We start from the raw sequence: 15164 nt of genomic DNA, 5'->3' as shown, positions 1-15164 counted from the left end.
AAGCCAAATTAATTCAAATAAGCATTATGCCTTTACCTCTCTAAAAAGATATACAGAACTTTAAGAATATTTGCAAAATGGTTGAAGACATGGCAGTAGAGAGTGTTGCTTGGGTTCATGTGACGTCATGGGTGTCCACAACAGCCATACACACATCCATAGAAGCATTCTTTGTCACCCCTCTGGGAGGAGGAACTGGATAGAGCTTAAAGAGTGACACAGCCCCCTAAAGCCAATTGGACAAGACCTCGGAGGGGCAAAAATTGAATGTGTATACTGTACATCGTTCAGCGTTCTGAAGTGGTTTTATCTGTGCATATTATTAGTGGTTTTATCTGTGCATATTATTAAGGAAAAGCTTAACAAGGGAAAGGCATATAGCTAGCATACATGTGACCAGAATCTATCTATCTGTCTGTCTGTCTATCTATGAATGACCTGGCTTGTGCAGTCATTAAAATCTAGGTTTAGTATGGGTTACAGACATTAGCTTGATTGTGTGAGCCCACACCAAGGTGGGAATCTGTGTGAACCAGGCCTATGTCTAATTCAGAAAGTTGGTGACTGCCTGAAATGCTTGAAAGTATGCCAGATCATTTCAAATTGGGTTCTGACTCCTCCGTCATCAATTATTGGGCCACTTTGGGACATTTGAAAGCTGTTGCTCATTGTTTCGTGGAGCAACTACCTACTTGTCCCTCAGCAGTTTCTCTTTGTGTGTTTTGAAGACAGGGGGGAAATCTAGAGCTCTGAATATTTATGGTGGTTGCTGCTATTAATCTAGCCTGCTTTCCCATTGTTACAGCAACTGTATTCAGTAGGCATTTCAGTAACGTGATCCTAATATTGGTACATAAGTGGTGCCCACATGTGGAAGTACTTGAAATCAATTAGGTATACTAACTGATAAAAAGTGGGTAAATGGTGGAGATTCATGTAAATGTTGCTGAAGCATAAAACTATTGACTGACTAGCACATGATATGCCCTGTGCAAGTACTGGCTAGTAATTGAAAGAGTGTGTCCTGTGGAACAAGTGATGCCTCCAAAACAGTGTTGGTTTCTCTTCTTTACAGATTGGCCACATTGAAGGACAGCCAGAGAGGAAGGGGGTTTTCCCAGTATCCTTTGTCCACATTATGTCCGACTAAGTCAAATCGGAAACTTGAGCATTGCACATCCTTCCTGCAAGACGGGCTTTTAGCACGAAGCAAACAGCTGCTGCCTCCCTGTATTTCTGTGCACAATTGTGGATATATATGTGTATATAACTGCTGTTACAGAACAAGGACTCATGATGGCTCATCCTCTGGGGTGACTTGTACTTGTATTGTAAATAGAAGGTATTACTCTGCCTTTGCCAGTATTATGGTAGCCTTGGGACCTGGCACGCCTTATTGGGTTTGCTCAAGCCATCCCTGGCATCAAGCACTTACATCTCTTTGTGTGTTTGAACTACCAACTCTCCAAATATGATTGGTCTCATTCAATCCTGTTTAACTGTACAGAAATTACCATTCCTAATAAGTCAGTATTCTTAAAATAGGTAACTAGCAGAGAGTTAGATTCCGTTTTCAAAATGAATTGCTTTGGCTCATTTACAGCCCAGTTTACAGCTACAAATATACACAATTTACAGCTTGTGAAATCCACTTCCTTGGTATTTGTTAAAGAAAGTGTTCAATGTATGCATCAAACAAAAGAAATATTCACTGACGCTACAGATAATCAGTAGTATTTTATGGTGTGTGAACAGCATTTCATGTTTGTATTATGTAGTTACAGTTTCTCCCTGTGATATTTACCTCACTTAACACCATCTGAAACTCTTTAATAAAAATTACTCATATCTAATGAAGGAGTGCATCTGGGACTTCTGGCTGGAGGTTTCCTTTCATTGAACTAGAGACTTGTAAGAAAAATCGTCCATTCTCATTTGCATGCATTCAGATAATTCCTTGCAACCTCTGTTCATGCAGGAATGTTATAGTCATCTCTCAGCAATACAACTTTGTGATGAACTGCTTCAATCTACCCAGATTGAAAGATTAGCTTATATGAGTATTTGTTTTCTAACCAATTGGCTCACCTAGAAAATAACTTGTGGAGGATTTCATGGTTTTTCTCCCCACAAGCCTTCAAACCATTGGAGGATATTAAGTCATAATATTCACTTTATTATTGCTTCGAAAAATTGAAACAGTTAAAATGATTATGGAAATTAGTGTAAAAGATAACCTTGGCTGCAAATGGCCAGCTATTAAATAGAGAAACCAGACAATAATATCTGGAATTACATTTGCCTTTATTGAATACTAATTATGATTCAGGGTTGATCTCTAGGGATGTGCACAAGATTTGCCCGAATTTGAGTTGAATGAATTCAGATTGATACAATTTGGAACCATTGAACAGAGTGGAGATTCGCTTGAATCTATTTGAATTTGGGTAAATTTGCTCAAATTCAATTCAACTCGATTCAAATTCAGGTGAATTTGAATCTATTCAAATGAATCTCCACTCTGTTCAGTGGTTCCAAATTGAATTGATTTTAATTCAGATCTGATTCGGGCAAATTTCATGTACATCCCTATAACCCTGAGCATCTGCCAATAATCATGGAACCACAAACTTAATAACTTAGGAATGATATGTGTTGATGTGATCGCTTAGTAGTTTTCAGACTGCATTACCAGGAAATGCATTACTTGCAGCTATAACATTGTTCTCTATCCTAATCAACACACTTAATGTATTAGGGATATACTCATTATGATCTATACAATTTATTTTTTATCATCAGCAAAACAGAGTGCTCTTGCTTTGATTATGATCAATGGAACACATATTATGTCTGTTTGCTAGGTTTGCCTGGCATGCAATATGGCTTAAACAATTACTTTGGCAATAGCATTTCTTTTCCTTTACAGCAGATTCTTGTGCCTGACTTCACGTCAAAAAGTTTCATTTCACAAAAGCACAAATTCAAATTAATCTCCCTAAAGCTTTTGCTTTTGATGTTTTACAAACCTGTACTCAGTGAATATTTATTTTTTTATTTAAATGGTTAACCTACAAAACATAATCAATTTTTAAAAATCTTGCATGAAGAATAGCAAAATATTTATCAGCTATTATTGGAAGGTGGTTTCTAAACAACTGCTTCATCTGCATCATGACACATTTTGTTAAAAGATATAAATATACAAATGAGCTAGAGCCTCCTGGTATCACTCTGCAGTGTTACCTATTTCAGTGTTTTCAGACTCACGCTGTTTCTACAAAAGTCAGAACAAAACATGACTTAGCATTCCATATTGCTCATTAATGCAGTGAGTTTCAGACTCATTAAAGAACAAAACGGATCTACCTTTTTTGTCAATTATTTTTAAATGATCTCAAAATCCACTGGCTTAAGAAGAAAAAGCAAACCATACAAAGAAGCTCCAGAAGTGTAAAATGATGTAGAGTCAAATGTCTATTATTTTGTATGCTTTTTGAAGTAGTATAATATGAATTTTTTAAAAGAAATAAAATTAGTTCCATCAGGAACAAGAGTTGACTATTCTGGGTGATTTGAGAATCCATAGGAGAATTAAAATGCAATGTGTGATATATAGGTTGAGTTTAAGTACAGTATTATATTTAAACTCAGAGCCACTATCTGCAGTTTTGTACATGACATATTTGGGAAATCTGTGTTTGGGGTTTTCCCCCCAGGAGAGGGAAGTATGTTCTGCAAATGGTGTGTTATTTTACTGTTGAACAGCAATTGCTATTTATTTTTTTATGACATCGTACATCAACATGTATAGAAAGCGGATCTGGTAGTGCCACTAGGCAGAAGCTGAAGTCTCATTTGAATGTTAGATCATCATACATCAGTACCCTTGTCTCCTCACATGTGTTTAATGTGACAGTTTGAGTACTGTATGTGTTAATTTCTACTTTTTTAATATTTAAAATTGCTTTTAAATAAATGTATTCAGTTGATCCCAGACATCTGTGGCCTTTTATCAAGTGGAGTTCATTATGGGGGCAGGGGGAGTTCTTGCTGGCAAAAAAGTACAGAGCCTGTGTGTTTATCTCTCATGCATGTTCAATAAACGTGAGGATTTCTGCAATTAAGGATGAGGCCACAAGAGAAGCATACCAGTTTATCCAGTATTCATACACATATCTGTACAACTGAGGGTATAATGCTTAATGGATCCCGACAGTTGTCTTAACAGATCCTTGTGGGCACTGAGCTGTACTAGAGTTCTTTTGTGGGCTCATTTAACTACCAGTGAACTCTACTGTAAGTATGTACTAAACCAGGAGTCCACAATTTTGGTGGTCCTGCAAATATTAGACTGCAGCCTCCATAATAACTGACTACTGGCCACTGTGCCTGGGGGTGAAAGGAGTTGTCGCCCCCAAAGAGCTGGAGAGCCAAAGTTGTGCCAACCCTGTACTAAACACTAGTTTGCCTTTTGCTCCTTAAAAGCAGCTCCCAAGTGACGCCCAGACTTCTGCTGTCTTCCTTTGCCAGTGCAAAAATCAAAGCATTTCTTATAGCACTGATGTGAAATACTAGTTTTGGTGAATTCACAAGGCCATGCTTTTCACATACTTGTGGTGGTTGTGCAATAACCACTTTTGAGTCTTGCATGTATGCTCACTTTCCACGAACTAGAAAATGGAGGTGGGGAAAGGAGTGGTCTGTGATCATCTGAATCCGTTCAGTAGGAGATGTACCGTGCAGTCCACTCTGACTGCCTGAACTCGGCTAAAAACAAGCAAACATAAAACCCTGCATATAGCAGTTAGTTTATTCTTGAATGTTTAGTGCTACTTAGCAGTAATTGCTGTCTCCACTTCTGTTCCCTGTCTTGAGCAACATGTCCTGATCCAAAGGTATTGCAGGGTCCATGCCTGATTAGATAGACAATCCAGCCTCTCGCAACATCCTAAGCGACCTAATGGCGCAATTTCCCACCTGGGGAAATGGCTTGACTTACCAAGCCAGAGGTTGCTGGTTCGAATCCCTGCTGGTATGTTTCCCAGACTTTGGGAAACACATATTGGGCAGCAGCAATCTAGGAAGGTGCTGAAAGGCATCATCCCGTACTGCACAGGAGTTGGCAATGGTCAACCCCTCCTGTATTCTAACAAAGACAATCACAGGGCTCTGTGGAGACCGACACAATGGCACACTTTACCTTTGCCAACATCCTGTCATCATCCACCTCTGAGGAGTGAGAGAAGGGAGACTCATACTGGACAGTTTATCATTACACCACTTGCTCTGCTTGGCCCAGCATCTGAGGACACTTTATGCACTCAAAGCAAAGCTGCAACTCCCATTGCAGATGGCAGTTGTCTATCAGAGCAGTATAGCTATTGGACTTCAGTGTGTGTACTAGGTATGTGCACGGAACCGGTTTGAAAGACCAGCAGTTCAAAGTTGGGGGGGATAACTTTAAGGACTGGGGAGGGTTTACCACCATCCCCTGCCACACACACACACACCCCTGTGAATTTCCCCCACCGGAGCTGTTCTCAAAAATGGTCCCACCAGGGCGCCAGCGTACCTCATTGCTGCCCCAGTACGTTGTGGACTGGAAGTGGCCACTTTGTGTGCACATGTTGTGACGTGTGAGCAAGCGCCATGTGCACGTTGCATGTGCAGCGGCCTCTTCCGGTCCACGATGTACAGGGGCAGCAAGGCGGTAGGCTGCCGCCCCGGCAGGACTGTTTTTGAGAACAACTCTGGCAGGGGAAACACACTGGGGTACAAGGACACCCTCCCCAGTCCTTAAAGCTACCCCCCCACACACACACCCCTCTTCAAACCAGCAGTCACTGATTCCGTGCACGTCCCTAGTGTGTACTGGTGGGATTAGTTTATTACACACATTTTATCTGGCTTATAACACTCAGGTGACCGAAAACATATTCCTGCTCTTGTGATCATGAACGGGCCTCTCAGAGATATAGATCCATTTTCGGTGCATTGCCTTCCTTGAGCTAGTTTGGCTGCTGTGCATTTTGCACCATCTTCCTCAAACTTTATTGGTGTGATTATGCTTGCACTGCTGAGCGGCTTGCCTTTACAATATACAGGATCTAAACAAACTCTCAGCCAATATATTGGCTTCATTCTGTGATCCACTTGGCTTTACAGCAAGCCATTACACTCACTGTGCTCCTTTTTTAAATGACTGCCCCAACTCGGAGGAATAAGTTCACTATACTTGAAGCAGCTAAAACGTCTAAAAGCAGGAATTAGGCCATCCAAGAAAAGCAGAAGTTGCTTCTGCTGGAACAGTCTGTCTAGTGGCTATTCGGAAGTTGAATACCGTGGTACGTATTCTACCTTGTAGTTGCAGATAGGAAAATGAGAGAGTCATGGTGCTTCTGGATTACTGTGAAGCAGAACGGTGATCTTTCACCACCAAGCATGACAGGATGTGCATCTCTCCTCTTAAGTAATGGTTGTACCTTCCTAGCTTCAGTTGCAGAAGTGCGCTTTTGCAGAAAGGCTTGAATGGCCATGGGGTCACTATTACCATTCTGCCTCGTAGATAGCCATTTAGTACAAAGGTGTCACACACAGTGCATGTTCAGCATGGCCATGGAGGAAGGGGGTGACCGCAGATCTGCGCCAACACAGAAAAACAGGATGAGCCAGGAAAAAAACCTGCAAGCAGAACCCATTCAGAACATTTTAGTGGGAGGAGGAGAAATTAAATTTGATATGGTAGAACTGACATAGCTTAAAACCCCTTGGTCCTTCATAAGCAGGAGGAGGAAACTACAGAGCCCCTCTGAAATGTGTCAAAGCCCAGAACACTCTGTGTGTGTGTGTGTGTGTGTGTGTGTGTGTGTGTGTGTGTGTGTGTGTGTGTGTGTGTGTGTGAGAGAGAGAGAGAGAGAGAGAGAGAGAGAGAGATATGCAGATGCTAACCCTGTGTATAAGTCCTGTAAACCAGTTCATACCATTCTACTAGATCTGAACAGCCTGGTCTGCAGAAGAGTACAACTGGAAGATCACAGCAGCTGGAGAACATTTCAACCAATACGGCTGCTTATCTGGGTTAAAGGAGTTTGCATGAGACTTCTGGCATTGACGTCTGGCCTGGTTGGTGGTAGGTGAGAGCTATACGGGTCAGGCTTTTGAGCTCCTGGCCCTTATAAGGGCAAGCAGCACCGAGGCGCAGCCCAGGAGGTGACTGAAGGCACGTTGTTGGGGTAAGCAGTCAGTTCCATCTGGCCTTCTTCCTCAACCCCCCTCCCCCGCCCCGTTTCCTTGGATGGGCGAGAGGGATTTTTGGCAACAGCTCTTCTTGTGCTTCTCCCTTTTGCAGGCTGCTACCAGCTCTGTGGTGTGTGAGCTCACTTTAATGATGCTGTGACTTCTTGCACCTGGGAGGGCTGGCCTGTTTGGTAGTAGGTGGGAGCTACACAGGTAAAGCTTTTGAACTCCTGGCCCTTATAAGGGCGAGCAGCAGGCGCAGCCGCTGGCACATGCCACCAAAGCCCACCACCAAAGGGGGCGGGCTTTGGTGCGGGACTGAGGGCTGGGGCATACTATATTCCTTTCAGCTATTTTAGGAGCTGCAACAGCTGGTTTGCCGGCTTTGTTATTGAGATTTGGTTGAAGTTAGTTTTTAATGCATTTGCGTTTGTCTAGAGATGGGGAGAGCGGGGCGCCTTCGTTGACTGTGGGGTAGGTATTCCAGTGGTGGTGGGGAATAGAAGAAGTAACGTGGGCAGGTCAACAGGCCAAAGTCAGAAATTTAATAGTTGTCTCCCCCTCCAGCTGTTCTGCCAGCTCTTCGACCTCGGAGAGCACTGCCCACAACCCACTTAGCCTCACCTTGCTCCTTTGTAATGCCAGGTCAGTCCAGAATAAGCCCGAACTCATCCATTATTTGATTGTGGATGAAAGGGCTGAACTGGTGTGCATCACTGAGACTAGTAGCCCAGCCTGGTCTCAGCTTCTCCCACCAGGCTATTCTGTAGGAGGCAATTATTAGACCTATTCTAAAGAAACATGCATTAGATCCCTCAGAATTGAGCAACTATAGGCTTGTCTCCAACCTTCCGTGGCTGGGCAATGTAATTGAGAGGGTGGTGGCCTCCCAGCTCCAGGCTTGGAGGAAACTGATTATCTTGACCCATTTCAAACTGGCTTTGGGGTGGGCTATGCGGTGGAGACTGCCTTGGTCGGCCTGATGGATCATCTCCAATTGGGAATTGACAGAGGAAGTGTTGGTCCTTTTGGATCTCTTGGCAGCTTTTGATAGTATTGACCATAGTATCCTTCTGGAATGTCTGAGAGAGCTGGGGGTGGGAGGCACTGTTTTACAGTGGTTCCGCTCCTACCTCTCAGACAGATTCCAGATGGTGTCGATTGGAGACTGTTGCTCTTCGAAATCTGAGCTAATGTATGGCATCCCTCAGGGCTCCATACTGTCTCCAATACCATTTAACATCCATGAAACTGCTGGGAGAGATCATCGGGGGATTTGGTGAGGGGTGTTATCAGTATGCCGATGACACCCAGATCTACTTCTCCATGTCAGCATCATCAGCAGATGGCATAACCTCCCTAAATACCTGCCTGAAAGGAGTAATGGGCTGGATGAGGGAGAATAAACTGAGACTGAATCCAGATAAGACAGAGGTACTTACTGTGCGTGGTCAGAACTCCAGAAACAATTTTGATCCACTTGTTCTAGATGGGGTCACGCTTCCCCAAAAGGAACAAGTACGCAGTCTAGGAGTGCTTCTGGATCCACACCTCTCCCTGGTATCTCAGGTTGAGGCGCTGGCCAGAGGGACTTTCTATCAGCTTCAGCTGATACGCCAGCTGCGCCCATTTCTTGAGATGAACGGCCTCAAAACAGCGGTACATATGTTGGTAACCTCCTGACTTAACTTCTGTAATGTGCTCTATATAGGGCTGCCTTTGTACGTAGTCCAGAAACTCTAGTTGGTACAAAATGCAGTAGCCGGGTTGATCTCTGGGTCATTGTGGAGATACCACATCACTCCTTTGCTGATAGAAGTACACTGGCTGGCAATAGGTTTCCGGGCAAAATACAAAGTGCTGGTTATAATCTATAAAGCCCTAAACAGCTTAGGCCCTGGGTATTTAATAGAATGTCTTCTTCGTTATGAGCCCCACCGCCCATTGAGGTTGTCTGGAGAGGTCGGTATCCAGTTGCCTCCAGCTCAGCAGGTGGCCACATGGAGACAGTCCTTCTCGGTTGCTGCTCTGAGACTGTGGAATGTGCTTCCTACTGAAATACGATCCTGCCCATCTCTCACCATTTTTAAAAAGCACTTGAAAACCCACCTCTTCACCCAAGCTTTTTCAGCTTTTTAAAATTTTAAGGTTTAATCTGTTTTTAATTTTTAGATTCCCTGAATTGTTTTAAGATTTTTGTGTATATTTTAATTTGTTATATGTTATTGTTAACCGCCCAGTGATGAAAGTTTTGTGTGGCAGAGTTCAGGTTTGGAGGTTGATGCTTGCATTTAAACCTTCTAGTCTATAGTGGTGGTGAAGGGAACTTTGAGAGCTTGAATGCCTGGCATTTCTAGCTAGGTGTCTGAAACCTAAAAGGAACACAGTTCTATACTTCTGCTGTAAAATTCATACTTCTGTTGTAAAATTCAAGGTGCTGGGAGATGGTCCCCTTTGGAGCCAGAAAAGTACCTCAAGGACTATCCCCACCCCCACCCCCCATAACAGAACTTTCTGCTTTTAGTAACTGTGTTCTTTTGTTAATAAGGACTTTTCATTAGTCACTTTGAACACCTGAGGGTGGGAAAGCAGGTTACAAATGTCTTAAGTTTCACATGCATGACAAAGCCAAACACTCAACCCCTGCCACCACCATATGCAGTATCAAAACAACATGCTTTAATTGAAAGAGTAAAGTAAATCAGATTTCCAATGAAAGGACTATTTATTCATAGCATTTCTGTTCAGTACAACAGAACTCAATCTCTTCAGAAACAGAAATAAAACTTGGGGGCGAGGAATGGAGGCAGACCTTTGCTTCCGGTATTCATATGTTTTTCTTAAACAAGTAATCTCTGCTACAAGAACAAACTTTACTGCACTAGATGAACTTTCTGCAGTTGATTTCTGATCGCACCCACAGGTTTCTTTTCAACCAATTTGAGTTCAGCAGGGATTCTCAATCTTGGATCCCTGGATCATCTTGGACCATGACTCCCATCATCCATGGCAAAAGGAGCAAATCAAAGGCCACTGTGGAGGGGGATGATGGGAGTTGTAGTCCGACAAATCTGGGGACCCAAGTTTAAGAACCTTAGATTACACCAACAGCAACTGTTCCAAGCTGCAAAGCTACCTAAGAGAAAAGAGCATTAGAGTTGGAGAAGGTTGTGTTCCGATATGGTCTCCTTCCCATGGCTTGAAAAAACTGTGTTGTACTTGCTTTCAGCTAGCTACCTAAAGACATTGAGATGAATGGGGAGATAGTAGACTCTTGCTAGTAGGATATTAATGTGAAATTGCTATTTATTTATTTGTTAATGATTGGGAACTTTCCTTATTGTGCCATTTCTGCATATGGTCTACAGCTCTTCAAAAATGCCGGCTCTTGCCATCTTCAGAGCAAGGGAATAAAGACAGCCTTCAGTTCATGCCATCCCTGGTATTTCTAGCTAGGTGTCTGAAAGCTATAAGGAGCACAGTTTATTTTATTTATTCAACATATTTGTATACTGCCCAAAACATAAGTATACTTCTATTGTAAAATCAATTCAAATCTTTATTATGTATGTATGTATTTGTTTATTTAGGCCCAAGGCCAGCATAAATCTTTATTATGGTAAATGACCAGCTTCATAAAATGAATCATCACCATAATCACATTAAAATTATTATAATCTGAATAATCATTAAATAGTTACAACCAAATTACTAAAAATTCATATGCCATAGACTATGGAAGTTATAATTTATAACATTCAACTCTAAAAATTGTGGGGAGACTAATAAAATAAAATAGAGATACAACTATCTATAGGAGTAAAAACATCTAAAAAGTATAAAATATTTAATAAGGTGTAATAGCTAAAATGTGATGTAAAACTACTAACTAAAACAGGGCGAGCATGTAAAATAAAGTAAGTAAAGTAAAGTGTGCCATCAAGTCGATTTTGACTCCTGGGGCCTGGTTTTCTTTTGGTAGAATACAGGAGGGGTTTACCATTGCCTCCTCCTGCACAGTATGAGATTATGCCTTCCAGCAGCTTCCTATATCGCTGCTGCCCGATATAGTACCCTCAGGGATTCAAACCAGCAACCTTCTGCTTGTTAGTCAAGCATTTCCCTGCTGCACCATTGGGTGGCTCCACATGTAAAATAGTCAGTAGTAAAATCTGCTACAAGGGGTTATGGGATGGCAATCAGGGTCCAGCGATCTTGCACACTGCCACGCAGAACCTGGTAGCGTTGCACGTCAAGGTTTGATTTTCATCCGAAAGCATCATCTTGGTGTAGTCTTGACTGGAGTGACCAGGCTATCTGAGAAGTAAGGGGAGTATGAGCTTATCTTGGCTGTCTTTATAAAAGGGGCAAAAGAGGAGTACAGTTTCATTGGTTTCGATCTCCCCAGAGTCACAGGGGCAAAACTTTTCTGTAAATGTGATCTTCCTGTATTTGCCTTCCAGAACAGCAGAAGGGAGGGCATGACAACAAGCAAGGGTGGAAGCCCTTCTGCGGCTTGGTATTTCCAGCTGTGTCAGATATGCAGCAGGGGGGAAACAGTGAATCTGAGACTATCTGAGGCCAGGAAGCCAGGTGCCCTACTTAGAGCCTGGCTTTCCATGTCCAGGATCCTCTGTTTGATGTCCGTTTGTACCTTGTCACAGCCTATAGCAAGCAGGAGAGCACATAGCAAGCAGGAGGAATAATCACCATAAAACAACAAAACAATAACAACAGTAACAATGTTTTGCATAAGGCAATTGTGCAAAACATATAACAAAACTCTAATTGATATGCTAGCAATCAAGTTAGCAAGGGTGTAATTGACTGCAGTTGTTAGTGACACACAATTTGCAACTGAGCAAATAAAGGTAAAGTGTGCTGTCAAGTCTATTTTGACTCCTGGCGCCCACAGAGCCCTGTGGTTTTCTTTTGGTAGAATACAGGAGGAGTTTACCATTGCCTCCTCCCACACAGTATGAGATGATGCCTTTCAGCATCTTCCTATATCGCTGCTGCCCGATATAGTACCAGCGGGGATTCTAACCAGCAACCTTCTGCTGGTTAGTCAAGCATTTCCCAGCTGCGCCACTCTCTACCCCTGCAACTCAGCAAATAGGCACCTTTTAAAAGGGTGAGTCTCTTTATTTACCAGTGGGAGAGCAACTGGCCGTATCCATCCCCAGCACAGCATCCCTCCAGTGGCTGTTGCTGGTGTCTATCATGTTTCTTTTTAAGTTTGTGAGCCCTTTGGGGACAGGGAGCCATCTTTATGTATGTAATTTTATCTATTTAAACCCCTTTGGGAACTTTTGCTGGAAAGGGCTAAATAAATATCCATCATATTCATACTGATAAATTTTACAGTGTTGTGAAATTTGTGATGTGAACACGAGCAGCTCTGCCCCCCCCCCCCCGAGATGGTACAGTAGCTCAGCAGAAGAGCATCTGCTTTGTGTCTAGAAAGTCCACGGTTCAGTCCCTGGCATCTCCCCCTACTCAGGTCATTTTTGCAAGACATTTTTGATTGGGAATGCAGAGACAAACACCAGCGAGGCGAGGCAGGAGGATTTGGGACTGGGCCCCATAAAGGAGGCTTCTGCTTGCTTACTGATGACACACAGGCTCTAGTCACCACAATGCACTCTTCCAAGCAGTTTTGAAGTAGAACCACTTTGAAAGAATTCTGGGAACTTGCTGAGCTAGTGCTGAAAATGGTTAGCCCACTGCTGCACCACTGCGATTCCCAGAACCTTCCAAGCAACACAGGTCAAGCCTGCATGCCAGATAGCACTTGGGGTCATCCGTTTCTGGGATCTGACAAAGCAAGCAATCCAATTGCCCCAGAACCTCAGTGTCTTGTGTAGAAAAATGTTGGTCTGATAACTATGGAGATGGAATAGCAATATGCAGGGAAAGCCCAAGACTGAAGAAGTATCTAACTAGGAATAGCAAAAGAGTTCAGTCTTGCTAGACAACTGATGGATGTAGGTCACAATCCAGAAGTGTGCTACACAGGTGGTATTTGTTTTTTTGGGGGGGGGGTTGAAAAAGAAGGGGTGTGTGTGTGGGAGGTCCTATTCAGACTATGTTGTACAAGTCTACAAATGTCTATACAGTTGCTTTTGTGTGAATTATTATTATTATTATTATTACTACATTTATATCCCGCTTTTCCTCCAAGGAGACCAGAGCGGTGTACTACATACTTGAGTTTCTCTTTCACAACAACCCTGTGAAGTAGGTTAGACTGAGAGAGAAGAGACTGGCCCAGAGTAACTCAGCTAGTTTCATGGCTGAATGGGGATTTGAACTCGGGTCTCCCCAGTCCTAGTCCAGCACTCTAACCACTACACCACACTGGCTCTCATGACTGCCCAGAGCCTTTGGACGGATAGGGCAGTATAGAATAAATAAATAAATGACAGCACCTGCATTCATTTAAAAAGAGAACGTGGGTACAGGCCCTCAAATGCAGGTACAGATATATAGTTTGCTGCTGTCTGTGTGGAAAACTGCACTGGCATATAAACTGTACACTCGTCGTACATGTGTTGAACATGTTGTGTGGACAGAGTTTAACTTAGAAGCCAATCCCATTGAAAACATTTGGCACAGTCAAGCGGAAGCAACTATAACAGCAGCAAGTCTCACATGAAAAGAGAGAGCTATAAAAGGAAGAGACCTTTAGCAGGGTGTGGGGAGGATGAGGAAGTGGTATTTACTTTTGAAAAACCAAACTGTTAATAGTTTAACCTGGGAGACCTCCCCAAGGCGTATTGCATAGGCATGGAAGTGGCTGTATAATGAAGTGGAGTGAGAAAAAGTAGCTTAACCCGCACAGAGCATCTGTGCTCTAACACTTGATTGCTCCCCTCACCCCCTGCCACAGCCCCCCTCACCTCAGAGATCTCTCCACCCTCACTTGAGCTGCACTCCTGCTCCTCCTCCTCCTCCATCCCGTTACTCCATCCCCCTCACCCCTCTTGGTCGCGGCTACGGCGTTGTGCTGCCTAAGCTGCAGCCCCCTATCCCCAGAGACCTCCTCACCCAAGCCCCGCTTCTGCTCCTCCCCACAGGAGCAGCAGCAGCAACGGTTGACCGGGCCCTTCCTCACTGCTGCCACGGCCATGGCCGCTCGTTCCCCTGAGGCCGCTAACAGGCCCGGGCCCGCCTCTTGCCTGCCTCCCTCCACCAATGCCCTTGGTAGCCCAAACAGCAGCAGTGGTTGACTGGGCCCTTCCTTGCTGCCAACAGGCGCCACCATGGCCGCTCGTTCCCCACAGGCTCGGGCCCATCCTTTGCCCTTCCTTCTTTCTCTCTCTCTCCCCTCCCTGCTTTTTCTCTCTTTCTCTCTCCTCCACTTACTCTTCCCCTCTGTCTTTCTTCTCTTCTTTTCTCTCTCTCTCTCCCCCCCCACACATCCTGAGTTAACAGACCTTATTCATCTTGTTTCTTCATCTAATTCACACAACAGCAGTCTCCTTCTCCTGAAGGGGCTCTTTCCTCCCTCACGACCCCTCTCTTCACAGACCCCTGCCCACTATCCTTTTTTTATATATGGTCCCTCTTCTCTACAGTCAAGAACATCTTCTGACCAGTAACAGTTGCATTCCAACTGACCTTAACCATCACAGGTTCCTCCTCCTCCCTATCTGCATATGGAATCCCCACTGCCCAATCACCATGGTGCCACAGGCTCCTCCTCCTTATCTGGATATGAAATCCCCACTGCACAGTCACTACGGTGCTTCTGCTCTCACAGGCTCCTCCTCCATATCTGCATATGGAATCTCCACTGCCCAATCACTGTGGTGCTTATGCTTGTGAACTCTCATGATAGCTGCCACACACAGGATTAGCCACAGGTATGCCTTAGAGAATTTATACACACACACACACAAGCTAACCCTGCACAGAGCATC

At 43.7% G+C, this 15164-nt stretch overlaps 1 protein-coding gene across 8 annotated transcripts in view; it reads left to right on the top strand.

The window, feature by feature from the left end:
• The window catches only part of ASAP1 (ArfGAP with SH3 domain, ankyrin repeat and PH domain 1), a 246538-nt gene extending 242546 nt beyond the window's left edge, over positions 1-3992 (top strand). For all 8 annotated transcript variants that reach the window (XM_053243643.1, XM_053243642.1, XM_053243637.1 and 5 more), the window contains one exon: positions 1076-3992. In XM_053243643.1, coding sequence (XP_053099618.1) covers positions 1076-1150 — 75 coding nt within the window. In that variant the 3' untranslated portion in view covers positions 1151-3992. The remainder of the gene's footprint in view (positions 1-1075) is intronic.
• Positions 3993-15164: the final 11172 nt, after the last annotated feature.

The sequence above is a fragment of the Hemicordylus capensis genome, chromosome 4 (genome assembly GCF_027244095.1).
Source record: "Hemicordylus capensis ecotype Gifberg chromosome 4, rHemCap1.1.pri, whole genome shotgun sequence".
Taxonomy (NCBI): domain Eukaryota; kingdom Metazoa; phylum Chordata; class Lepidosauria; order Squamata; family Cordylidae; genus Hemicordylus; species Hemicordylus capensis.
The sequence above is the reverse complement of the archived record's forward strand: the minus strand, read 5'-3'. Positions and strand labels throughout refer to the sequence as shown.